Genomic DNA, 26,532 nt, shown 5'->3' on the forward strand with positions numbered 1-26,532 from the left:
AGGTGGGAGAAGCCAAGCCCGCCTTGCACCCTCCCACTCAGGCCAGGTGCCTCGAGAGCAGAGTGAAGAGGTAGATGCGCATTATTTGCCGTCTCTCTCTGAAAACCCGCAGCGTGCTGAGACGGGGCTTTCACAGGAAACAGACTCCTCATCCGATTGTCCCTGCTGCCTGACGTGGGGTTCTGTCAGCTGACTTGGGGGTGCTGAGCTGGCCACCCCGAAGAGGCGGGTTGCCCTGTGTGAGCCTGCCTGGGCCGCTGTCGGCCAGCGTGTCCGTCACGGTGGGAAGATCGAGGAAAGGGAAGCTGGACTCTCCTCAGAATGAGACCTAAGGAAGCCTCTTCTGTTTCCCATGATGGAGGCCACGGATCTTGGCCACGGAGCTCAGCCACGGTGGCCTTGACGGTCCTGCCAAAAATGCCCACAGAATGACTAATGCCTGCAGCCAGGGAACTTGGGGTCCTGGGTCCCGTGACCTGCCCCCCCAACCATTTTACTGATGAGGAAACTGAGGCTCAGCTGGGCAGCAGATCCAGGAAAGGGCTTTTTCCGGGGCCACGGGGACATTTTGGGGTGCAGCCAGGGCCTGTAGGAAGCTGGTGTAACCAATGTAACCAGAGCCTCCAGCCTGGGGCCTGGCCTCTACCGGAAATGGCTGTGTGTTGGTGGGGGGAGGGCATCCTGTCACCAGGAGCCCTGAGTGAGGGGTCAGGTTGGGGCCAGCCTGGCCAGGGGCCTGGTGAGGACAGTGGTGTCTGAGTCACTCTCTCTGCCCTAGTCACCCTCGCGAGGGTAGCTCCGGGTCTGCATCTTGCCAGCTGTGTCACTGGGACAAACCCTTGCACCCATCTGGGCCTCTGTGCGCACGGAGGAGGTGTGGAAGTGAAAGTCACACTGGGGCTGGGCTGTGCTTGTCGGCGTGTGAATGTGGGCCCACCCCCGACCACCAGAGGGTACAGGGCCTTGAAGGCAGGGCTGCAGGGTTCAGGTTTGCTCTGGGAGGTGGTGGAGGCCGAGGGCTTTCTGGTGGAGAGTGTGCGTTTACCCGAACGGGAGGCTCCAGGCACGGGAGTGGGTGTTTTAGCACTGCAGCCTGCGGAGGACCTGGAGGGGGCAGCAGGGCAGCGGGTACCGGGGATGGGGAGAAGAGGAAGCTGCGGCTCCGAGAGCCCACTGAAGCTCGCCCGGGGGGGTTCCCAGGTGGAGGCAAAGGGGAAGTGATTCCTCTTTAGGAGGCAGGTGACCTCTACTCGGGCCAGCTCTGCCCGCCCAGGGCTGATCCTGGCAAGTCCCGGACCTGCTGGGGCCTCAGCTTCCTCCCCGCCAACAGGGGTGAAGCGCAAAGACCTTGGGAGGATCTGATTATGTGGAGCTGGGCCCGGGCTCGGCCCAGCTGCACATGGTCACCGTAGGGGAAGCTGTTTGACCCCAGCACTTGTTGAGGGACCTTGAAGGAGGGACATCTCTAACTTCCTCCCATGCTCAGGAAAGTGGTTGGTCTGGCACAGCCTTTTGTGTCTGTTCTCATGTCTCTCTTTCCAGCTGCCCCAGGTGGGCCCGGCAGATGTGGTCATTACTACACTCTCCAGTTTAGAGGCGAGGAGAGCAGCTCAGAGAAGGAAAGTGACTTAGCTAAGGTCACACAGCCAATAGGGTGAGAAAGCCTGCTAGTCTGGCTCAGGACGTCAGGAATGAACTGACATCAGGACCCATCGCTCCATGAACAGCCTCGTTTCACAGCAGACAAGGGGGACACCCTGCCTGGGCACACTGGGCATTTGAGGCAGAGTCGGGAACAGGACCCAGCTCCCCAGAGCTCGCCCGCTTGGTGGAATAATAGTAACTTTCTTCTTTCCCTCTGGTTTCAGGGAAACCAATACCTGAAGTCAAGTCCCCTGTGCCAGACTTCCCGGCTGCTGAGAAGTCAGAAAGGCCTTTGGCAGCTCCCCGGAGAAACCCCGAGGATGGAGCGAAGGAGCAGCCTGTGACGCCAGCCACCTCCCCAGACCCAGGTAGTTTTGATTATATTTCACTTTTTTTTTTTTTTTAATTCTAAGGGGATTCAGAGCCTCCCGGGTGCCCTAGGGGTTAAGTCTCAGTGCTAGTACTGCTGTGGCCTGAGTTCGATCCCCGGCCAGGGCGCTACCCACATGGCGCGGCAGACCTCTCCTGCCTCCCCGCTGCTCCCCTCAGCAGTGGATTTTAGTACATCTGCCTGTTCTGCTCCCCACTCTGTCTCTGGTGAATCCTCTCACTCCCCACACCCCAGTTCTTCTACCCAAAAGTAAATAAATAAAAATCCAGGGGATTCATTTAAAGAAAAGAAGATTTTTGTGGAAGGTATTCAGCCTGGCACATGCGGTCATGTGCCAAGAGTGGAAACAACCGTGGGGATGAGGGAATTAGTGACAGACAATGAAACACCGTTAGCAGCGTCTTCAGCAGCACTGTTCCACGTTATTTCATTACAACACCGATGAGAAAAGAACAATCCCGGCCAGTGTGGAGAGAACCGACCTTATTCGAAGGCCTTTTTGTCCCGCATTTTCTGACTTTTAAAGTCAGTTTCCAAGAACCTGTCAACCACGACGAGTTAAGTGAGGATTTGCCGTCGGCAGCAATTTGCACATGGCCATGTGTCCACACTATATTGAGTCTGAAAAGTGAAAAAAGCAGGTAACAGAAGAGTGTATACCATTCATCACCGTTTCCATGAAAAGAACCAGCGCGGTCACTGAGAGCTTCCTGCGCGCTGGACTCAGTCCTGAGCCCTTCAGAGGTGTGCCTGTTCAGTCCCCGCCAGCCCAGCGAGGGGGCGTCGTCACCCCCACTTCTCAGACAGGAAGCTGAAGCACAGAGACAACCGCACTGTTGTTTTCACATAGTTGCCCCTCGCATGCCCAGTCCGCACCCCCTCCCCCTGCACTTGAAGGCCTGAGCTTTGTTCTCAGTGCCCGGAGCACAGAGAGGGAAGCGGCCCCCCTCAAGGCTGTGGGAGTAGCATGGCTTTGATCCCCATGTTACAAGCCACGTGATGCCCCTGAGCACACGCTGCTATCCCGAGCCTGCGGAGGGGATGTGTCTCCATCCCTGGCAGCCGGTGATGGGCTCCAGGGCAGTTTGCCAGAGGGTGGAGGGACTCAGCCAGTGGATGATTTCCCGAGGGGTGCTGCTCCCCGCTGCTCCCCTGGAACCTGGTGCCCCTCTGCGCCCTGCAGAGTATTAGGCTGAAGAGCCTCATCCTGGAAGCTCAGATCATGGGGCGGTTCCTGATGGGGTCTGGTCGGCTGGAGGAGAGGCGCCCATTGAATCCCAGCTCCGCCACTTTCTAGCAGGGGAATGACTCAGCCTCTCTGTACCTGAGTTTCTTCATCTTGGAGTGGCAGACCCCTGCCGTCCTGTCATGGCAAGGAGGCATGCACCTGGTGTTGCACTTGCTAAATGTCACCTGATCCTATTAAGAACATTCCAGACACAGCAGATAGGGTGAGTCTGGGAAATTACTTCTTGCTCCAGGAATGTGAATTATTTCCTGTAGCTGAAGATTAAAAAAGAAGAAAATTGCAGAAGTTCAATCAGCAATGACAGGTCAGGGGCAGTGGCTTAAATCAAATGTGAAGCGGGTTCATAGTCAAAGGGATAAAGAAAATAAAATAGGGAACTTGTAGGAGGGCTCTGGTCGGGACAGAGGAGACAGCAGGCATGTGCCCCGGCCAGGCCGCACCAGCCTTTGACCCCTGGAGGGTAAACTCCCCTTCCCCTCGCACAAGCACCCCAGAAGTCCAGATTGTAAGTACAACCACAGACAGGAAGCTGATGGCCTATCTTTGCCCAAACTGAATGTAAGAGTCATCTTTAATTTTATCAGAGAACCCAAAGTCGTCTTCTCCTGGGACACCACCGATTCCATTAGGCCCCAAAGTTCAAGCCCAGGGCTTGTCTCATGGGAGGGGAGAAAGTGGAGGTGGCCGTGGCTGGGACATGTGGGGCACAGGCAGGTGGGAGAGCCAGGCCCTGCCCTCGGACTTCTGGCCCAGGTGCCTTGCTGAGCAACCCCACCCCGGGGGGCTTGGCTGAAAGGTGGTGGGCACAGATGGGGCACTCTAAACTGCCGCACGTCAGGCAGTCCAGCGCCTGTGTTGGTGCAGCGCCTTGTCGCCGGCTCCCCCCGCCTTTTTTTTTTAAAGATTTATTTACTTTTTATACAAGAACTGGGGTACAGACCAGAGGCGCGGGAGGGTGAGAGGATTCACCAGAGACAGAGTGGGGAGCGGAACAGGCAGGCAGACCAAAGACACTGCTAAGGGGAGCAGTGGGCGCAACAGGAGAGGTCTGCAACGCCATGTGGGTATCTCCCTGGCCAGCCGGGAATCAAACCCGTGCTGCAGGGGCTGTGGACAGCTCCACAGTGCTGCGCTCAACCCCCTGCGCCACTGGGGAGGCCCATCCTTCTTTCTTGGTAAAGTATAGAAATGTGTTCCTTGGTCCTCAAGTGTCTTCACACATGGGGCGGTTGTTGATCTGTGTAAGAAGGTGGTGCTGAGCTAAACACAGGTCCTTAGAGTGCGGTGAAAGGAATGTTTTGATGAAATCGGAACAAGAAGTTAGAAAAAAGCAGGGCGGTGGTGGAAGACTTAGTGACTTGGTATGAGAGTTTGGTTTTTCCCACCCACTCCATTAGCTAACTCGGACTGATTTTGAAATGGCCCTTTCCAGTTTAAGTTACTTCTTTTTTCATTTCATCTTTTTAATGTCAATAAAATGAAATTCAGTATTTCTGTTCTTTTATTGTATAAATCACTGCCTTGGATAAGCTTAATTAGGTGCTGAAATTTTCAAGTTATGCCGCGTTAGAACCAATGATGCAGCGTCCGGGTGCTGTTGGGCTCACACTGCTGTTTCCACTGTGCCGTCTCGAATGTCACGTAGATTAGTGTCGCGAAGCCACGTCGACTGCCCTCTTAACTCTCCAGTTTTACCAGCCTCGGTACCTGTGTGTATGCCAGAGGCTGATCTTTGTGTCGTGACTGTCACTCTTAATCTGGACACCAGCCCTGAGGCATGCGTTGTTACTGCTCTGTTTACGCAGGTGGAAGCTCAGAGAAATGAGGCACGTGTCCCAGGGTCAGACCTTTGTAGTGATGGAGCCCAGACTTGGGCCCGCTTCTGTCTGATGTCAAGAAGGGTGATGGGGAAGCTGTAAGGCAGGCCCCTGCAGCCCTAGTGCAGGAGACAGAAACCGCACTCGAGGTTCCGCTTCCCAGACGGGAGGGTCTGATTGGGAAGGCAGACTTTCTAGGAAGATTTCTGCAGGAAATGACATTTGTGTCGACCAGTCCTTCTCTGACACATCCCACTGCGAGCACTTACGAAGCCAGGGTGAGGCCATCTCCCCCTAGCCGCCACCATGATTGTCATGGCACCTCCTCAGCCAGGCTGAGGTGTTCTCGGACGTCTGCAAGGTCAGGCAGGTGGAGCGAAGAGGCTCACGAGGACAGAGGGTGACTCTGGTGACTCGCTGCTCCCTGGTGGAAATGTCCCTGTTTCAGACCCCGAGGGCGAAGGTCCTAGAAGCACCCTCACCACCGGTGTTGGTGTTGTCAGGGATCAGCGCTTGCAGGAAACCAGCTTCCCCAAAGCAGAAGACAAGACCCCTCAAAGGTGACATGAAGTCGTGTCGTGAAGGGACCAGAGAACAGGGCTTCCGGGACAGGGTACGGGAGGGAGGGGCACGTTCTCGCTCACGCCGAAGCTGCCAGTCCTTAACTGGTGGACGCGTGGGTGCAGGTGGGGGGGGGTGTGTATGGAGCCTCCATGAGGAGGGTGTGACCCCGTCTCTGATTTTCAGGGAAGGTTTAGAAATGGAAGGATGTTAACAAGTTGGGCCATTGCTTTGCATCTGTCCCCTGTCCTCAGACCTGGCTGCTTTTCACCCACACGGCACAGCACAGACTCGTGGGATTAATGTCATCTCGAGCTTGTCATGGGCTTGGGCCTTGATTTATTTGGAGGGGAGGCACTGTTTTTTGAGCAAAACTTGTCTTGTAGGTTGTCTGAAAATAAGATGCATTTAATCTCACTTGTGAGAAGGCTCTTTGTTTCCCACCTAATGAATTTGCTTCTTAATAGTGTCCCTGGAGGGGAGCCTGGTCATAGACCATTCTAGAAAGCATAAGGATATTTTTAAACAACGTCTGCAGACCCCTGGAACTGGGATCTGAAGAACAAGAATGCAAAGTCTTGAGCAAGGGCTACTTGTTTCTGTCTGACTTCACAGCCTTGTGGTGTTGGCTCAACTCCCAGCAGCCCTGGAGCCAAAACCACAGGGCTAAGCATGCTCGCCACTCCGCCAACATTAGTAGCCTCATCTGGCACGAGCTGACTGAGGTGATCCCTCCGCCCCGAGACTGCGGTGCGGTCTCCCTGGCAGCCCCCAACCATCGCGCCAGGCCCGAGATCATGGCTGAGGGAAGCCCGCTGCTGGTGGGAAAGAAGCAAGAGAGAGACGGGTGAGATGTGAGAACTTGGCTGGCACCTGAAACTAGGGACTCCATGGCTACCCGCAAGAAGATGTGGACTGAAAGGGGTTGGTAAGGGAAATTTGAAGACTCACAGCGAAGGGCACAGAGATGTGGCCAAGAACGAGGAGATGGGACAATGTGACCGCGTTGGGGGGCACGCCAAGGAGAGGCAGGGCGGGGGTGGAGGACTGGGAGGCTGGAGCCTTCAGGCGAGTCAGAGCTGCTGTGTGCCAGCCAAGGCCTGAGGCCTGCATAAGTCTGCGTGCCTGGGGAGCCGAGGGCCAGTGCAGCTGGGAGGCCGGGGTGCTGCCGGCTCTGCAACGCCTTCCAAGGCTGCCAGAGACCCAGAGGCAGCAGGCTGGGCCGCCCCGGGTCGCCACGTTTTGTCAGCTGCCTGGGTCAGTTTAGCGAGGCCGTGGCAAGCTTCCTCAAGCTGCTGGGTTCAGCCTTTGAGAGTTTTTTACGACCAGGTTTCAGACTCATCCCTCCTTCCTTGATGTAAATCAGAAATCCTGGAGGAGAGGGGGGTGGCAGCAACCCTGGAGGCGAGACCACGTCCCGTGGAAGGGCCTCCTCTCTCAGAAGCCCTTCCAGCCATAGGTCGCTCGGGTGTGTCCTGGCGCCAACATGTGCCACCTCTGGCCTTTGGCCAAGGCCTGCTTGCGTGGGGACTGGCCCTGGCGTCTGTGCTGTCTTCATTGGAGGTCCAGTAGCCTGCAATGAATCTTCGTGTACCTGGGGAGGAAGCGCCACGCTCTGCACCCCCTGGCCCTGTCTCCTCTTCCAGCCTTCTCTCTCCTGAACTTCTTCATCCCCCCAAGGGGTTACAAGCACAGACTCGGGAACCAAAACCCTGTGCTCTTGGGATGGTTACTTTTTTTTTTTTAAAGATTTATTTATTTATGCATACAAAAGCTGGGGTACAGGCCAGAGGTGTGGGGGTGAGAGGATTCACTCAAGAGAATGGGGAGCAGAACAGCCAGATCCACTGAAGTACACTGCTGAGGGGAGCAGCGGGCAAGACAAGAGAGGTCTGCTGCGCCATGTGGGTAGCTCCCTTGCCGGCTGGGGATTGAACTCGTGCTGCAGTGGCTGGCAGTAGCTTGAAAGCACTGTCTTTCACCTCTGTGCCAGCAGGGAGGCCCCTCTTGGGATGGTTACTTCCTCTGTGCCGCCGTCTCTCCTGCTGTGAGGAGATGAGGATGGAGAGACAACCCTGTCTCCTGAGGCGGCTGCAAGCCCCGTGGTGTCAGGCACATGTTCCTGTGTCCCGGCTGCGACTGGGCCTCCTGCTGCCCGCCCCTGCCCGGGCCAGCCCTGCAGCCATGGTGCTCTCCAGCCTTAGACCCTTCTGTCCAAACAGCTCCCGTCTTTCAGGCCAAATGCACCTTCCTCTATGGAACCCTCCTTGATGGCCCAGCCTGCTATGGCCTGTCCCTCCTGCCCCCTGACCTCAGAGGCTGGTTGTTACTGTCCACTGTGGAGGCTTCTGGAAGGCAGGCTTGGTAGCTCGCCCCCTCTATGTCCTTCTCTGCTCCTTGCGTGAGGGGTTAGAAGTCACCGGGATCTCAGCCACATTCTGGACAAGCGGCCACCTCCAGTGCCTCTGTCTCGCCACCTGTCAAATGGGGATCTTACCTGGGACCTGTGGCCTGTGGTGGGCCTCCATGGGGTATGGGTGAGGGGGAGTGGGGGCTGGGCCGGGACAGGGCATGGTGGACGGTAAGTGTTGGAGAGGAGCTGGGGACGGGGCGTCCTCACCTTCTCCACCAGGCCGGGCCTGATTGCAGCCCCCCCTTTCCAGGGCCGGAGCCAGCCAGAGCCAACCTCCTGCCTCCTTGTGAAGATGCCCCGCGGTCCTTAAAAACCCCTCCATCTAATTCAAAGGTAACCCCTGAGCTCCCCCAGCTTGAAGCTCTCTCAGAAATGCAATGTGCTTATTCCTTGAGCGGGACGGGGCGTGAGTGAGGCGGGGAAGGGGACCTGTGGGAGTCCCCTGAGCGGCTGAGCGCGGGCTGTCTGGGAGGCCGGGGCGGGGTGCAGTGAAGCTCCTTCTCAGGGAGCTCTTGTGTCATTTGTGTCTTGATGAGAGTCAGTAATTGGCATCTTCTGCCCCCAAATTACACTGGGGGTGGCAGTGTTCACGTACAAATTGCTGCCCTTCCAGCCTGTTTTGACCCACGTAGTCAGGGTCCTCCTGAGTCCTGAGTGATTTGGGTCCAGGGCCACCCATGATTTGGCAGGTCTTTGCCCCCGGGGTTCTTTTCCTTCACTGACAAAATTTAGAATAAAAAAAAATCAGAATGTATTTTCACAATCACATCTGGTTCAGCAATGGATCGTAATCCAAGCTCGGTTAAAAATGAAATCATTCTCTGCAGATGTTCTTCTGAAAGTTCATTGTCCTTCTGATTTGAAAAGAAGTGAACGTGCTTCGTGGGCCCCCGAAAGGGTGGTGATGGGGGGCCTGGCAGCGACGTCCTCCACGGGTGGGGGGGCCTTCCGTCAGGGAGACTCATTCATTCAGCAGGGTTTGTTAGCTAATCGTTAGCTAATCGTTCTAAAGGCCATCAAATACCTCAGGAGGATGCTATGGTATGATGTTGAGTGGAAACACCAGAATCAGAAGTATATGTGAGGCCTGATACTAATTTTTAAAAAAAGTATATGTCTCATTGCAAGAGGCACCCTCAGTTTAATAGCAGTTCAGTGGGGAGTGGGTTTGTGGGTACCCTCCGACTCGCCCTCATTTTCTAAGACGGTTTATAAGAGCACATAGAACTTGAAAACATTTCGATCTCGTGTGCTCACTTTTAAGAAGGGAGGCGATGGAAGCAGACTGCTTCTCACAGACCTCCCCGGCGCGGCTCCGGCGAGGAGACGTCTCGGCCGTGTCTCCGCACCTGCTTCCCAGGTGTCTGCCGCGCACAGGCCCCGGGCCTGGCCGCTGTCCAGCTGTGTGGCCTCACCTCAGCTCTTTGACCACTGTGGTAGACTGAAAAGAAAAAAGAAGGGACTCATTTGCATTTTTTAAGGAAACTCCCATTTTAGTTTATCTTCAAAATTAGCCTCTAAGGCGCCCTTGTTATCATCTTTGCTGATGAGGAAGGGAAGGCAGGCGAGAGAAGTCACTTGTTCAAAGTCACAGCGCAGGGCAGAGGTGACGGGGAGAAGCTGGGCCCGTTCATGCTTCCATTCCTCCTCGCCGGATGAGGTGGCCCCTGCGACCCCTCAGCTCTGGTGTTCTCAGGTCCCCGAGGTAGGAAGGAGGATGGTATTTTCCGTTTTGGTTCCATCTAAATCTCCGTGTCTTCTCTGGAATCCCCAGAACGTCAGCACCTTCTGGCCTCAGCCGGAAACACTTTTGAGCCTGTCTGAGGACAGTCTCTCCTGGAGAGAAGCAGATGTGGTCCAAGCAACCAATAACTTCAACCAAAACCACAAAATCCATGAGGGGGCCTTTGCTGACGTCTACAGAGGGCAGAGGCTTGGCACGCCCTTGATCTTCAAGAAGCTTCATGAGGTGAGTGCTGCCTGGCTGATAAGGGTGGGAGAATTCCAGGCCCTGACCCAAAAGAGTGGGTCCTTTGCCCTCTGGGAAAGATCTTGCCAGAGAGTGCTCAGTGTAGCTGAGCCAGGCAGGGCTTTATCAGAGACTCACGCATGAGGGAGCTGGTGCAGCAAAGAAACTATAGCCGATCCTCGGAGGAAATTAGGAGAAGATGTTTTTTTTATTTATTTTTAAAGATTTATTTTTATTGGGCCTCCCCGGTGGCACAGCAGGTTGAGTGCAGTGCTGTGAAGCTGTCCGCAACCTCCACAGCGTGGGTTCAATTCCCGACCGGCCAGGGAGCTGCCCACATGGTGCAGCAGACCTCTCCTGTCGTGTCCGCTGCTCCCTTCAGCAGTGTATTTCAGTCAGTCTGTCTGTTCTGCTCCCCACTCTGTCTCTGGTGAATCCTCTCACCTTCCAGTGGCTCTGTACCCCAGCTATTGTATAAATAAAAAATAAATCTTTAAAAATAATAAAGATTTTTATTTATTTATTTATGCATGTAAGAGCTGGGGTACAGGCCAGAGGTGGGGGTGGTGAGAGGATTCACAGGAGACAGAGTGGGGAGCAGAACAGGCAGATCTACTGAAATACACTGCTGAGGGGAGCAGCGGGGAGACAGGAGAGGTCTGCTGCACCATGTGTGTTGCTCCCTGGCTGGAGATGGAACTCAGGCCTCAGGGGTGATAGCATGATAGTTCTCAGACTTAACCTCTACACCACCAGGGAGGCCCTCAATTATTATTATCTCTGTGGCCACAGAGATAGCTTGATAGCACTGAGACTTAACCCCTGAGCCACCAGGGAGGCCCTAGGAGGTATTTAAAGGGCTGGTCGGCGAGGTTGGGTGGAGGACAGCCTGTTCTGGCTGGGCCAGGCTGGGCCAGGCTGGGCATGTACAGACATGTCACACTTCAACTTGCAAATTGGCTCTTGGCCTCTCCCTGCTGAAAATGTCACATAATCATCAATCCAACGCTCTTTGTCTGTCATGGCGCCTCATGGTCAGCATGCTGGGCCAAGTTCGGTCCACCTGTTCACATAGGACTTTGGACAACTCATCCTATTGCTTGAAATTTCTTTTATCTCTGCTGTCTCTGCGGCTGGATTTTCATCTTTCAGTATCTTTTTCCACAGATGACCTCAGGTCCAGGATCATTGACGAAATTCTTCCAGGCAGAGGTACAACTTTGTCGTAGGTAAGCCTCCTGATTGGAAAATGCTTTGCATAATAATCACGACTGGTAGCGCTGATACAGTGCTTCCCATGTGCCAGGCATGTTTTAAGCACTTTGTTTGTATGTATAAACTCATGCAATCTTCACAAGACCCCTGTAACGTAGCCACTATAATCACATTTTATAGATGGGTAAATTGAGCCACAGAGAGGCTAAGCATCTTGCCCAAAATCACACGGCTGGTAGGAAGTGACAGAGCTGGAATTTGAACCTAGGTTGCTGTAGCTCCAGACTCCCTGCTTTTTCTGTTTGTGTGCATAGATTGGAATTATGAAAGATCCATGGCTTGCTTGGCCCAATGCCCAGCTTCCAAGGGCAAGGTATCGGTCTTCATCCCAGGTTTTTGAGACTGGTTCCAACTCTAATGGTGAATCCTTCTTAGAATTGCAGCTGTCTAGACCTGGAGCTGGCTCCTGACAATCTGGAGGCCAAATCTGTCCCCACTTAAGAATGATTTCTAATTTTTAATTGGTTGAAACAAGAATATTTTACGACACATGGAAAGTATAGGAGATTCAAATGTCAGTGTCCCTAATAAATGTTTATGGGTGGGAGCCAGGCTCACCCTTTCTTGCTATGGCTGCTGTGGGGCCTACGGAGTCTAATAAATTTACTCTCAGGGCCTCCCTGGTGGCCGAGGGGTTAAGTCTCAGAGTTCTCACCTCTATGGCCTGAGTTCAATCCCCGGCCAGGGAGCTGACCCACATGGCGCAGCAGACCTCTCCTGTCTCCCCGCTGCTCCCCTCAGCAGTGTGTTTCAGTGGATCCACCTGCTCTGCTCCACACTCTGTCTCTGGTGAGTCCTCTCACCCCCGCACCTCTGGCCTACACCCCAGTTCTAAGCAAAAATAAAATCTCTTAAAAAATTCAGATGCAACTTCTTAAAAAAATAAAATATTTATTCTCTAGCTCTTTTCAGAGAAAGCTTCTGAGCCCTGGTCTTGAACACTAAGGGTCTCCAGAGGGTGTCCTCAAACCTGCTCATTGAACAGATGAGGAAACAGAGGTTGGAGCCGCGCAGTGAGGCTCCAGGTCACGGAGCCGGGTGGGGCTGCGGAAGTGCGGGAGGGTTTGTCCTGTCAATGGACTGGAAGGCGGCAGGTGTGTGTCGGCAGCTGCCAGGCACTGGGCTCTGGCTGTCGTGCATCCTTGGCAGTCGTGGCTGTGTCTCTCCTGCCCACGTGCAGCCCGGGGCAGGCCGTGCGTGATTATTGTAGAATATTTTAAGAAGTAATGAAAGCCATAAATAAAACAATAGAAATCACCTGCTTTCCATCATAACTATAAATGGCCACTATTTTATTAATATTTCCATGTATTTTCTTTAATCCTTTATCTCTTCATACACACGTGTGAATGCACACGCACTCACACACATACACACAAACCCCTCGGCTTTCGCCTTCCTGGAGCCGGAAGTCACATCTCCACTCCTTGAAATATGAGCTGCCAGTCACTCTCTTGGCTCCAGGGGGTGCACACATGGAGACACAGCCCTGCCCGGGGAGTTTACGGTTCAGTGGGGAGAGGGATGAGAATAATGATTAGTGTAAATAGCGGGAAGCAGGGTGGCCTGGGTGTGTGCTTGGCTGCTGTCCCAGGCAAGCCTGTAGCTGAATTCCAGGGGCGGGTGGGCGGTTCCTAGGGCTCCAGTGGGCGGAGAGGTTTGGACTTGCTGAGTCAGGACATTCAACTGGGCGTCAGGAAGCAGGTAGGTATTCAGGGCTGGAGCTTGAGCTGGGCCTGGAGAGGTTTGGGGTGTTCCTTGTGGAGGTGGGAGGCGCCAGGTTGAGAAATGCATAAAGGAGTAGGATGAGCCCTGCGGGGGGGGGGGGGGGGGGGGGCTTGGGTCCCAGAGGAAGGCCAAGGCGTAGGCTCTTGGTGCAGGAGGCCCAGAGAGAGGCCAGAGAGGTGGGGACTCAGAGCCCAGTGGGAGAGGATTTCAGGGGAGAACCCCAGTCCTGGGCTTCACCTCAGCTTGCTGGTGACCACTGGCCGTGCCTGCCCCTGGGGGCCGCTGTTCCGGGGAAACGGCGGTCCAGGTTTCATGCTACTGGGCAGCGTGGCTGGGTAATGTCCATTCCTGGGAGACAGGCAGCTTTCATCTTTCTGCCTCAGAGCAGCTGGTGCCTGGGAGGTTACTGAGGGGCTGGGGGCGGGGAGCGCGGGGGTGCGGGGGAGAGATGGGGGTGTGGCCGTGCAGCAGAGCAGACTCCTCACTCCTTGCACGGATGCCTTTCAGATGCCGCCACCCCAACGTCCTACCTCTGCTGGGCTTCTGCACCGGACAACAGTTCCACAGCTTGATCTACCCCTACATGGCCAACGGCTCTTTACAGGACAGACTCCAGGGCCAGGTAAGGGGCTGGTCGTGCTCAGAGGACAGTTAGAGATGCGAGGGTTGGTTGGCGCAGCAGACCTCTCCTGTCTTGCCCACTGCCTTGCTTAGCAGTGTTTCTCGACCAATCTGCCCTTTCTGTTCTAGGAAAGAAAAAAAAAAGAAAATCAAGGTTAAGGGCTCATGGGACGCCAGAGGGATGGGGATCAGAGAGACCCTTCCAGGAGGGTTAAGATCTGGCTAAACATGTTTGGGTAAAAAGCTATAAAAATTAATTGACAAGAGGGATTTCCTTTGAGTCTAGAGCAAGACACAGGCATCTCTCAGCAGTAATTTTGTCCAGCATTGTTCTGGGGGCGCTCGGCGGTGCACGGGGACAAGCAAAGCATGGGCGATACGGAATATGGAAAGTGAAGGCTGATTTTTATTTTGAAACGCTAGTCTCATAGATACCTGTCTGCGTGTGTATTTATATAACATTCTGGAAACATATAAGAAACAGCACTTCAGGCTGCCTCTGGGGAGGCGAGCTGGGTGGCTTGGGCACAGGATGGGGGACTTTCACTACCTCTACCCTTTAGTAGCTTTTGAATGCTGTTTATACCGTGGGAATGTAGTAACTGCTCATGATTAAGTAATACCTATTAAAATTACATCTTTAAAAATAAACAAGGGGTTCTCCCTGATGGCACAAGAGGTTAAGTCTCAGCTCTATCAAGCTGTCACCAGACACTGCAGCATGAGTTTGATCTCGGCCAGGCAGCTACCCACATGGCGCAGCAGACCTCTCCTGTCTCCCTGCTGCTCCCCTCAGCAGTGGATTTCAGTGGATCTGCCTGTTCTCTTCCCCACTCTGTCTCTGGTGAATCCTCTCACCACCCCCTCCCACACCTCTGGCCTACAACCCAGTTCTTGTATGCATAAATAAATAAAAATAAATCTTAAAAAAATAAAAGTAAACCTCATTTGCATGAAATCTTCTGAGAGAAAAGTTGTCCCAGGATAGAACTGCTGCTGCCCTTGTAGGGGCCAGCGCCTTGTGGGTGACCTTGAGCCTGGCGATGCTCTGCAAGGCTTTGTGCTTGTGCCTGGGCCCGCAGCCCTGGAGGTTTCCCTTCTCGGGTTTGGGTCTCTGCCTTCTTAGGGCAAAGTGATGGCCAGAAGGAACACAGCTGACAAATATCAGGGCTAAGATTTATTGGGGTTCATGTGGCTCCAGGTTCATAGTTTTGGAGAAGAAAGCCATTAAGCAAGGCAGTTCTTACAGTTCTTAGAGGATATGGAGCTTGGAAAATAAGTGGTGACTTAGCCTGGGGGTTCCATCAGAACAGCAGCAGCAGCACCCCATGATCCCCATCAGCTCTGGAGTAGCACCCCCTGCACACACGTAAAATCTGTGTAAGGTCAGAGGATGTGCCCACACAGGGTCCCCAGCTCCTTTCCCGCTAGCCTCCCTCCTCGTGAGAAATTCCAGAGCTGCAGTTGTCAAGATACAAGCAGTGCTGTTCACTGAGCACCTACTATGTGGCCCACAGTGCTGGGCTCACTCCGTCCTCTCCTGAACCTCTCACCACCCTGAAGCCATCAGTGTCTCCATTTATACCAGGCTCAGAGACCCTAAGTGCTTTCCCAGAGTCACACAGCTTGCGAGCGACCGAGCTGGGATTTCCACTAACCTGTCTGATGTCAAAACTGCTGCCTGGCCTGCGGATCGAGTGGCTGAGCCTGGTGGGGAGGACTCGAGGGGCTGGAGGAGAGCCTGGAGCCCAGGGCCCTTGCCCTCTGGGCTTTACAAAGGCCCTGGGGTGACTGTTTCTCCTTCTTTCCCCCTCCCAGGGTGACGCAGACCTCCTGCCCTGGCCCCAGCGGGTGCACATCTGCTCGGGCCTGCTTCAGGCCGTGGCACACCTGCACGGGCTGGACATCATCCACGGCAATGTCAAGAGGTGAGCGGTGGCCTGCCGAGGGCCCAGACCCCCCAGCTCTCCCTCTGACCCCTTCTCGCCATCCTCCCCAGCTCTCCTCCTGGGACGCTTCTTTCTCCGCTGGCCCCCAGGCGCCGTGTCTCTGATGGCGGTGGCATCCATCTGCCCGGTCTTCCCAGCACCAGCTCTGTGCCCCTGAAGCAAGTTGCTCCCCTCCACAGCTTTAGGCTGTGCCCCCAAGCCCTTTGGGCTTTTAACTCCTTGCTCAGGGTCTTCTCTGAGATCCCTACTTGCGTGTCTGGTGATGAAAGGGACTCATCCCAGAGGCTTCCCACACCAGGAGGAGGCCCCCAGGAGGCACCAGTCCCAGGCCCCCAAGAGCAGGCCGTCCCCGTCTGGCAGCAGGGGGAGACAGTCCAGAGGAGCCCAGAAACCCTGGCAGCTTGACCGTGAAGCCGTAGAACTCAAACTTCCCCCCAACTCTCTCCCAGCCTGCCCAGTGGGAGCCCTGTCCTCTGTTCTCTCCCGATCCTTGCTGGACTGAACAAAGAACTGAGAGAGCCAGGAAGGAATGAGCGTGAGACGTCGCCCTGGCCCTGGCCCTGCGCGCTGCCTCGTCCTGGCCTCTGTTTTTCTGTTGCTTCCTTTTAGCCCGGCAGTAGCGCACTTGCCTGGTGACCCACACTCGGCCTCTTGCCCCTTCCTTCCCAGACAGCAGTAAGCCTCTGCCCGCCAGCAGCGTCCGGGCCGGGCCGCGGGGCCGCGTCACTTCCTCAGCCTCTCCTGCTAGTAGGCCCAGGGCGTGGCGTGCGCTTTCTGCACTGTTGGGTTTGTTGGCTATGGAGTGTTTTATTGACGTCGTGACATTTTGTTTTGCCTTTTCTCTTTCGAGGACCTTCCGAGAGGTCCTGCCCTCGCTTAGGGGGCCCAGGAGCCAGGCGGCAGGTCACACAGGAGGCTGGCGTTTGGACTGTCGCCGGCCAGAGCTGGGGTGGGGACAGCCCCTAAAGGGATGGGACTGACACCACCACTGCGGCGGACTGATGGGTCCACCGGGAGCTGGGGTGCGGCACCATGTTGGCCACACACCCGCCACTTCCTGGGAGCAGCGCTAATCTTAGCTGTGTCCCCGTTGCTGCAGGGATGGACTCCAGGGTCCCGTCAGGGTTGACTCAGGAGCCCCAGGCCCAGGGTCTTCCATGACCCCCACTGCAGGGGGTCACAATACTCATGGCTGAATTGTTTTCACGGCTGCATCTCCAAGGCCGCCTCTTCTTACGTGGCTCAGAGTGAAAGGGGTCTCTTTCCCTCCCCACAGCTCCAATGTTTTGCTGGACCAGAACTTCATCCCCAAGCTGGCTCATCCCGTGACTCACCTGTGTCCTGTCAACAAGGGGTCAAAATGCACAACGATGAAGACCCGCCTCTTCCAGGCCTCAGTTGCGTATCTGCCGGAAGATTTCCTCAGGGTGGGGCAGCTGACCAAGCGCGTGGACGTCTTCAGCTGCGGGATAGTAAGAGCTCCTTCTCTGCTTGGGGTGGGGAGGGACTGCACCCATTTGCCTCTTCCCTTCCCCGCACAAACACAGGGCACAGCGAGGCTTTCAGGGGTGTCCCCCCAAAGGACAGGAGAGGCCAGCAAGGGCCAGCAAACTGAATGGTGTTTGCATTCATAAAAATTGTATATAAAAAAAGATGAAGATGTGACAGAGACTGTGCATGGCCCACAAGCCTGCAATGTTTCCTGTCTAGTCTGTTGCAGAAAAGCTTGTCAGCTCTTATCCGAGTCTCTGGATTCCAGGGCCTGCAGGGACATCTCCCAACTTCCCCTTCCCATCGAATTGTCAGTCCAGGTGTCGGCTTGTCCTTGTCCGTTCCTCCATCCGCTTTGTCCATCTGTTCACCTGTTGCCTGACCATCCATCCGCCCACCACCCACCTCCCCCCTCGCCACCACCCCTGTGTGCCTACTGTGTGCTGGGGATGGGGAACGTAAGTGCGATGAACAGTCTCATCTCCAGGAGCTCGTGGGCTCCAGGTACATCTCTTCGGTTCTCCGTAGGTCTGACATGCTCAAAGGTTTCCAAATAGATTTGAGAAATGCTGGGTTAAGAAAGGCAAGTCAATTTCTTTATCCCATGATTAGCCCAAACCTTTCACCTTTAATTTGGTGATTGGGTGTTCAGGGGCAAATGGTATGTCCGCCCTGGAACCTGGCTTTCTTGGAATATGATCCATGCCAGTGGAACCCCGTCTGGGGAGTGCTGGCTGAGAAATGCCACCCTCTCTGGTTGACCGCTGCCCAGAGGTTGACCAGCTGCTTTGGAGCTGTGGCCTCTCTCTTCCTCTGCGCCTGGAACGAGACACTTCTTCTTTCTAACCACTATCTCCTGTCTGTCCACCTGTCCTCAAGCCCTCTTCCAGGCCACCTGCTGTCCTCAGCCCACCCTCCTCCTGCCCCCAGGCCACACCCTCCTGTCACCAAGTCAAGGCTGTTGATTGTTTCTGTGGCTGTTGCCCGCCCCTCCCGCCCCATTTCTGTTTACCCTGGACATTTTAGCTCAGCCCTTGATGTAGCCCTAGTTGTCATCCTCGTTCATTCAGTGACCATCGCTCCCTCACAGGGCCCTGGCTTCCTCCACACCTTCCCCCGCCACTGCCTGAGGATGTTGACTTTGGTGCATTTCTCAGGGTTTTTTGTGATCACTGAAGGAAATGTTGGTTAAGAAAGGCAAGCGGATTTCTGTCAAAGGCCAGCTCAGCTGTGGATAGCAGAGCCTGCCGCGTGGCCGGGGCAGAGGAAATGCAGAGGAAATGCTGGCTCACCCTGTTCTTCCTCCTCCCTGCCAGGTGCAGGTCGCCTGGATCCTGTCCACCTGCTGCGGGGGCTCCCCTGCTGCCCCTTGCTGGCCACCGCCAACCTGTTATTCACTCAGGGCTCTGGGTGCGTGGGAACCTTCTTCCCCAGGGTTGGAGGATTCCCTGGCAGTCATGTGACCCTGTCTGAGTTGTTTCCAGAGGGTTGTGGGAGACAGAGTTCAACCCAGTGCCCCCACATTCAGACTTTACCTGGCCAGAGGTTACCTGTGCTGGAGAGTCAGAACTTGAACCCAGCCCTGTCCGCTGGTAGGGCCCGCGGCCACCAAGCTGTTCGCTCTGCCCAGAATCACTGCTCAAAGCAGGTTTCCTGGTGAATTGTACGGTGGCTTCTGCTGGCCCTGGGCTACGGAGCTTTCGTGGCTGATGAGTTAGTGAGCAAATGACCACAAAGGCCTGTGGGGGTGAGCCTGCTGGGGATGTCGCCAGGGCTTTCTGTGCAGAACAAGTGGTCGCACACGAGGCCCCTTCTTCCTGAGATTGACAGCAGTGCCAGCTTACCATTTCTGATGGGTTTTTAAACACAACTTTTTGAAAACATGGTGGGTCTGTGTTCATGTGTATAAATGTGTGTATAGGTATGTGAATACGTGTGTGTGTGTGTGTGTGTGTGTGTGTAACTGATGGCAACTTGCACATTTGATTTCTGTCCTCCCTGCCTTGCTGTCGATTAACTGGAACCTTTTACCCATCTGCTGGGGGTATTCCCACATCCCAGTTACCGAGAAGCTTCTCTTGGCCAGAATCTCCTGCCTGAGTGTGTGAGCCCTGCTAACTGTGCGTTCTCTCCAGGTGCTGGCCGAGGTCCTCACGGGCATCCCTGCCATGGATAACAGCCGAAGCCCAGTCTACCTGGTAAGGGACCCAGTGACTTCTGGCTGGGTGGTGCACTGGGCCTCTGAGCGCCGGGCCTCTGAGCCCTCAGAGAACAGGGACTTCACGGTTCCCATTTTACGGATGTGAAAGTGGCCTCAGTCCTGGGTTTACTTGCATCTGTGCAAAGTGGCTTCAACCTCCCCCAGTCAACAGTTACTTTCTCATGATAATGGAATTTAGAATGTTTAGAGGAAGCCCATTCTCTCCACACCTCGGGCAATCAAGTACTTTGTCCTCCGCTTGCTAAAAGTCAACTTCAGCCCCTTTAAACTGGTTTCTACAATAACATATAATTCCATTTTGTAGGTTCCAAGAACTATTATATATATTTGAAATGACGATATACATATAGGGTGTAGAGTTAATGTATATGGTTCGCCGAGTGCAGTTTTCACTTCTTACAGATGTTATTGCTTTAAATCATCTCCAAATCCCCATGAGGCCTGTAGGGTCATGTGCCCATCGATGGAGGAGGAAGGCCGCCTCTGAGGCTTGCCTGTGGCCTCAGCGTTCCTAGGGTGAAGCTGGAGTTTGGCCAGGTTCTCTGGACTCCACCCCACTCAGCCCCTGGCCCAGAGTAAGAGCTAAATAAATGTCAGTCATCAACGTTGTTGTTATTATTACTTAACTTTTCTTGCCAGGCACTGGTTCTTGGTGCTGGGGATACAGTGGCAAGCAAGATAAAGTTTTGACCCTCGTGGCGGTTTCTTTCTGGATCTAGAACAGATGATAGTCAAGTAAATGAAAACGTGTACCATTCAGGTTAGGGTAGAGTGAAGACGGGGGAAGGCTTAGTGCAGGGAAGGCGCCTTGGAGAAGTGATGTGTGCGCAGGGCCCTGAGCTATATGTGGTAAAACTTGGAGGTCAGAGGGAACAGCAAGTGCGAAAGCTCTGAGGCGCAGGACAAGCTCTGTGACTTCCGAGAACAGCCTGAAGCCAGAGAGGCTGAGGACATGACCAAGAAGGAGAGACCACGTTGTCTCAGGATCCGGATGGCTGAAGTTAACAAGTGGGAAATACTGCAGAACGTCGGGAACTCCAGTGTTAAATGCAAACACAAAATGTTTAATTTTCGTTCTAATTTTATTTATGTAGTTCTGTGTAGAAGAACTGGGGTGCAGGCCAGAAGTGCCGGGGGTGAAAGGATTCACCAGAGACAGAGTGGGGAGCAGAACAGACAGATCTACTGAAATCACTACTGAGGGGAGCGGTGGGGAGACAGGAGAGGTCTGCCGCACCATGTGGGCCAGCTCCCTGGCCAGGATTGAACTTAGGCTGCAGCAGAGATAGCTCTGAGACTTAACCCCTAGGCCAGCAAGGAGGCCCCCTTGCTTAATTTTAAATGCAACGCGGCCTTGTAGAACCTTTGGTAAATCCAGCAATCTATAAAAAGGAAAACAGAAACCACGCTTGGAGATCCCCCTGTTAATATTTGGTGACCTGCCCTCTGGTCTTTCTCCTTGTGTTTATTTTCCTACATGTTGATTTTCTGAGGCGTTTCGGGGCTCTGGTGTTGCCCTGGAGTGGGGGGGCTCGCAAGGAGCCGCCTCCCGCCACCACACGGTGCTTCCACTCTCCTCCTGCAGAAGGATTTACTCCTGGGTGAAATCCCCGGCGGCGGCACCTCGCTCTGCTCCAGGAAGACGGGCGTGGAGAGGGCTGTGGCCAAGGAGATCTGCCGCAGGTACCTGGAGACGAGGGCAGGCCACCTGCAGGAGGACTGCGCGGAGGCCCTGGCCACGGCCGCCTGCCTCTGCCTGCGGAGACGCAACACCAGCCTGGCCGAGGTGAGCCGGCTCAGCTTCCCCGCGGGCAGCCGGGCCAGTTGGCCCTCACCTGAGCCAACTCCCCCCGCCCCCGCCTCCACCTCCCCACTGCTGGGTGACAGCTGGGGTGACCAGATTCCTGAGGTGTGAGTTATAAACCAGGGCTGCACTTGGTTGCGAGTAGCAGAATCATTGGCGCGCACATTAGCAAGGGAACCAGATGGATGGGGCGTCTCAGGGGCTGTGGGCGAGTGGGTGCTGCTGCCTCGGGTGGGGGCAGGACCAGACCCCCGCGTGCTAACAGCACTTGCCCTCTGTGTCTCTGCTTCTTTCTTCTCCTCTCTCGGGGCCCGCTGGCGGCTCGTTCCCCCATTCTCTTGTTGAGGGCTAGGCAGACACCAAGAAAGCAGCCACCACAGGGGACAAAGCTTTTTCCTATGGATGAGAGGGTTTCCATGGTAACAGTTATAAATTTGGGGGCCACTGTTAGGTCTTTGTAAGCACAAAATGGATGTCTGAGAGGGCTCTTAGAGCTCATCTGGCTGAGTGACTTTCAAGTGGTGTCCTGCCGAGAGGGCTCTTGAGAATACCTCAGGCTTCCTGCTGGCAGCAAGAGGGGCTGGGGGAGCTGCGCGCCCCACCCGTGTCGCCAGCCAGACACCCCCTTTCACTTCTCATACAGTCACACTGGGGTCTCCGTGTTTCCTTAGAGGAAAGGGTTGGTTAGCTGAGCAACATCCTCAGACACTCCTGCTGCCGTCCAGCTCCCCCAGGGAGGAGGAGGAGGAGGAGGAGAGGCCACAGAGTGTCTGTCAGGGCCCCCCGGACTCCCACCTCTGGCCCACGTCTGCCATCTTGCACTGTGATGGGGCAGGAACCCCGAGACATCGCTGCCAGCCTGGACTGCTCCCCCCTCCCCGCCCCCGAGTTGCCACGGCCTCTGGTGGTTCACTCAGCGGAGTTTGCTGGGCCGGGGGTATCTGTCCGAGGACGAGGAAGTGATGTGTGAGCGGACGGAGGGCAGCCCAAGTGGAAGGAACAGCTCATGCGAAAGGCCCCAGTTGAGAAGCAGCCTGGCACGGTCGAGGCCCCGAGGAAGGTCAGAGCGGCCAGAACTCGGTGTCCGTGGGCTGGAGCAGCTGGTGACGAGGCTGGCGAGGAAGGAGCGGCCCAAGAGCAGGCTTTGCGGGCACAGGGAGGATTTGGGGAAGTTACTAGGGGTTTTAAGCAGGGGCTGGACGTAATCAGATTTATGTTCTAAAACGATCTCTCCCTCAACCACTTAGTATTCATTCACCCCTGCAACCGTTCTCATTTGTCCTGGGGCCTGCTACAGTGAGGAGACCCCAAAATGCAGTGGTTTAATGAGATAGAAGTTTAGTTTATTCTCTTTAACCCAGCAGTGTGGGAATGGGGGCCTCCATTTCTCCTATTTAGGTGGGTTTTGTGTGTGTGTGTTTTAGGGGGGGGGTGTCTGGCTCTGCTAGTACAAAGGAAAACAGTCTCTCCTCAATAAGCTGTAGGTGATAAAACCCCAGCCCAGGACTGTGACTGGCCTGTGACTGGCCACCTGGCCACCGAGCTCCTGTCTGGCCCTGGTGGGTGGGGCAGATTTAGCTCCTTTCCAAGAAAGGCCGCTGATCTTCCAGACCCAGAAACAGGCATTTGCTGCCTCGTGTCCCTCTCCTGAGGCCGGGGGCCCGGCTGGGAGAGAGTAGCTTTCAGCAGAGTTCCTGGTGAGTGCTCATGCGCCCTCTGTCCCCCAGGTGTGTGGCTGGGTGGCCACCGTGGAGGAGCAGCTCGGAGGTCAGGCCGCCTCACTCCCATGTAGTGAACTCTCTGAGGGCACCGGCTCTTCCTCCAACACCCCAGAAGAAACGGACGACGTGGACCTTTCCAGCCTCGGTGCCTCCTCATGTGGGGCTGCCCCCCTTCCTCCCCGCACAGAGGAGAGAGAAACAGAGGTGGGAGAAGGGAGGTTGCAGGCTGGTGGGGGAGTGGAGGCCGACTCCTCCTCCGAGGCCTGTGCCAGCGCGAAGCCTTCCCAGGACGGTAAGCGGTGGTGGTCATTCATGTGTCTTTAACCCAGCTGGTCCTCGGTTCCTTCATCTTCCTCGTTCCCCCGTTCCCTTGGTGGTTCAGCCAGTCACCTGCCACCAGACCGCCCAAGGAGACACTGGGTCCTCCTTGACACCGCCCTCCCCGCCGCAGGGTCCAGTCCCTCACCCAGGCTGTCCTTGACTCCTGAGTACCTCCGGCTGCCTCTGCTTCTCTGCCTCCTCGTCCCCTTCCCCTCGTCTCAGCTCCTGTCCTCTCCTGCTGGACGGCCGCATGGCCTCCCTGTGTCCTCACTGACCCCTGCTGCCCCTCTCCAGTCCTTGCAGGCAGCCACAAGAGAAAGTTTTTTTTTAAATATTTATTTATTCATACATGCAAGACTGGGGCACAGGCCAGAGGTGCAGGAGGTGAGAGGATCCACCAGAGACAGAGCGGGGAACAGAACAGGCAGATCCACTGAAATCCACTGCTGAGGGGAGCAGCGGGCAGGGCAGGAGAGGTCTGTTATGCCATGTGAGTTGCTTCTTGGCTGGCCAGGAATAGAATTTGTGCTGCAGAGGCTGCGGATTGCTTCACAGTGCTTAACCCCTTGCGCCACCAGGGAGGCCAGACTGTAGGGGCGGGAATGACACGGAGCAGGATCTTTATGACCTGAGCAGACGGGGTAAAGGAGGGGAGAGTCCTGGAGCCCTCGGTGGCTTTTCAGGCTTTTATTGGGATTTACCAGGCACACGGCAGGCAGGGGTGCTGGGGTGCTGGGAGGCCAGCAAGTCTTCACTCTTTCTGGGCTCTCTGGCCTTGCTTTCTCTCTGCTCTCTCCATTCATTCATTTTTTTTTTTTTTTTTTAATAGAGGCATTTTTTTTTTTTTATTTATTTAGTTTGTTTGTTTGGTTTATACAAGCACTGGGTACAGTCAGAAGCGCGGGAGGGTGAGAGAATTCACCAGAGCCAGAGCAGGGAGCAGAACAGGCAGAAGGACCGAGGTACACTGCTGGGGGGAGCAACGGGCGGCAGGAGAGGTCTGCGCGCCATGTGGGACCCTCCTCTGGTGGCCGGGGAGCAGCCGGGATCGAACCGCCGCAGCCGCGGGCAGCTTATCAACCGCTGCGCCACCTGGGAGGCCCCTCTCCATTCATTCTTGTCTATGCTTTTCTTGGCGTCCCCGTGACGCCGCCCTTATAAGCCCAGTCCTAGCCCAGGTGAATCCCATCTACAGATGCCCACACCCCACTCCAGGTGCCCGCCATCAGGCATGCATTCAGGACCGCAAGGATCCATCATCTGTCCTGAGGGCGGGAGGGCAGAAAAGCCTGATACTTTTTACCTTACCCTACACTGAGAAAGTTGTTTTTTAAAAACAACACATCACCCCTCCTTTGAAGCCCTGGGTGGACCCCGCATCTAGTGCAGGGACCAGTGAGGCCGGAGTGCTCTGCCCTGGCCGCCTCCTGTCCTCACTTCCCGGCATAAGCCCTGTGCCCTCCCACTCTTCTCAAGATCCCTGCGCGGCCTCCCAGGTCCAAATACAGGACTTTCTTCTGGAATAAAAATCCAGAAGGCCAGTTGAAGGCAGCGTCCTCTTCTCTGGCTCTCACCAAGCCTGTCCCCTCCTCCTCCCACGGGGGGTGCCTGGAGGCCCCCTCCTCTGAAAGTGGGCAGTGGCAGGCCCCTCGCCGCGGCGGAAGCCAGGAAATGCTCACAGCTCTCAGGACCTGATTCAGAAGCTGACCCAGAAATTTCTAAGAATCATAGTAATTGTTCCATTTTCAAATGCCTTTTGTTCAGTTGCTTTATTTTTTAAACTTTCTGTTAACATCAACTCCAGAGACTTCATGGAAAATCGAGATCAATGAGGCCAAAAGGAAACTGATGGAGAATATCCTGCTCTACAAGGAGGAGAAGCTGGACAGCATCGAGCTTTTCGGCCCCTGATGACCGTGCGCAGCTGAGACCCCTTGTCCTCAGTTGCAAAGCCCGCCATCCAGGTACAGGAAGATCTGAGTCTGAATCCAGGATCTCCCAGGAAACACAAACTCGAGAGAAACGATTTTTGCGTCATGTCACCTCCTCCACATTACCAGTGTGAAACTGGGGAGCGGGACCTCAGCTTTTGGAGCCACCAATCTATGTGTCTCCTCTGATTCGTCGGTCAGAGCTGGGTACCGGGAGACTGCAGCGGTAAACCCTGGGATGTGGGTCCAGGATGCAGGACGCCTGTGACCTTGACCACCCCAGTGGACACTATTACCTACTCACCCCCTTGGCAGCTGGCAGAGCCAGCTGGACGCCGACAGCGCTTTCCCAATTGAAGACCTTTCCAGCAACACCCGGAGACTTCTGTGACCTGAAAGATTTTCAGTGTGTGTCTTGATGCAGTTCTTGACTCACCTGCCCAGGTCTCGGGTATTGCCCAATGCCAGGCACCTGACAAAGGGCGCTGTAGGTTTTCTGCTTTCTCTTAATAAGTAGTTCTCTTAGTTAAATATTTATTTAATGCCTTCATAGCACCTTTATCCCCTGCCCCACTAACGCTAATATTTTTAATAGAGCTTTTATTTTGAGAATGTGTTTTATTTATGGCTAGAGGAAGAGTCAGGAGAACTAGCTTCATGTCTGATTCTGCTGCTAATTAAGTCAGTCATTTAATTTCTGGAGTCTGTTTCCTTGTAAGTAAGTACACCTGTTCAGTTGCCTGCTCTGGGCCCCTAGGAGGAGCCGGAGACTCGTCTACAGGAGCACTTTGAAAATGCACTTGTCCTGTTTTATCAAAGAATTAAAAAGGCATTAAATGTGTGTTTCTGCCATGAACCTAACATTTCTGCGCGGGTCTATTTCTGAAAAGTGGCAAATCTTTTTGTGAAACATGATACTTTAAATGCACTGTGTTCTACTTTAGATAATCTGATTATGGTGATTTTTTCCTACTACTTGTAAAATAAAAATAAATTGGTCAACAGATATGTTGTAGTTAGTTTTGTGTCTAGGTGGGTTTGTTTGAAGAAGGTACTCTACATCCCAAGTCCCTTGGGGTGACTTGGTCATTACACCCAGCCTCTCGGTATTGGCTATTGACAGTGCTGTGATCTTGGGCCAGGTGAGGGAGTTACTCTGAACCTGTTTCTTCATCTGCACTATGGGAAGAGTAAAAGAAAGCATCCAGAAGCACCCCCCATACCCCCCAGCTCTGCACTGATTGTAACAGTCTGGGGGCTTCAGCTCAGGTGGACAGAGATCTGTAGTGACACCCATCTTAAGCTCCGGTGGTAGTGTGCAAACTGAGGGGTATCCTGGGACACCCAAACTCCATGCTCTAAATGGGTACTGCTATCCGCTGCATAAAGACAAAGCATTCTCTTATGTGAAAGGACTTTAACAGGA

The 26,532-nt window shown here is 54.7% G+C and overlaps 1 protein-coding gene across 1 annotated transcript in view; it reads left to right on the top strand.

The window, feature by feature from the left end:
* IRAK2 (interleukin 1 receptor associated kinase 2) overlaps positions 1-26,105 on the top strand; it is a 45,814-nt gene extending 19,709 nt beyond the window's left edge. Inside the window, exons 3-13 of the mRNA XM_037522670.2 lie at positions 1,869-2,012; positions 8,326-8,408; positions 9,850-10,044; positions 11,212-11,273; positions 13,555-13,669; positions 15,487-15,596; positions 16,894-17,089; positions 19,244-19,306; positions 20,915-21,115; positions 22,861-23,146; positions 24,980-26,105. Coding sequence (XP_037378567.1) covers positions 1,869-2,012; positions 8,326-8,408; positions 9,850-10,044; positions 11,212-11,273; positions 13,555-13,669; positions 15,487-15,596; positions 16,894-17,089; positions 19,244-19,306; positions 20,915-21,115; positions 22,861-23,146; positions 24,980-25,086 — 1,562 coding nt within the window. The 3' untranslated portion in view covers positions 25,087-26,105. The remainder of the gene's footprint in view (positions 1-1,868; positions 2,013-8,325; positions 8,409-9,849; positions 10,045-11,211; positions 11,274-13,554; positions 13,670-15,486; positions 15,597-16,893; positions 17,090-19,243; positions 19,307-20,914; positions 21,116-22,860; positions 23,147-24,979) is intronic.
* The last annotated feature ends 427 nt before the right edge of the window (positions 26,106-26,532 follow it).

The sequence above is a fragment of the Talpa occidentalis genome, unplaced genomic scaffold, assembly GCF_014898055.3.
Source record: "Talpa occidentalis isolate TD23 unplaced genomic scaffold, MPIMG_talOcc4v2.1 talOcc4.10, whole genome shotgun sequence".
NCBI lineage: Eukaryota > Metazoa > Chordata > Mammalia > Eulipotyphla > Talpidae > Talpa > Talpa occidentalis.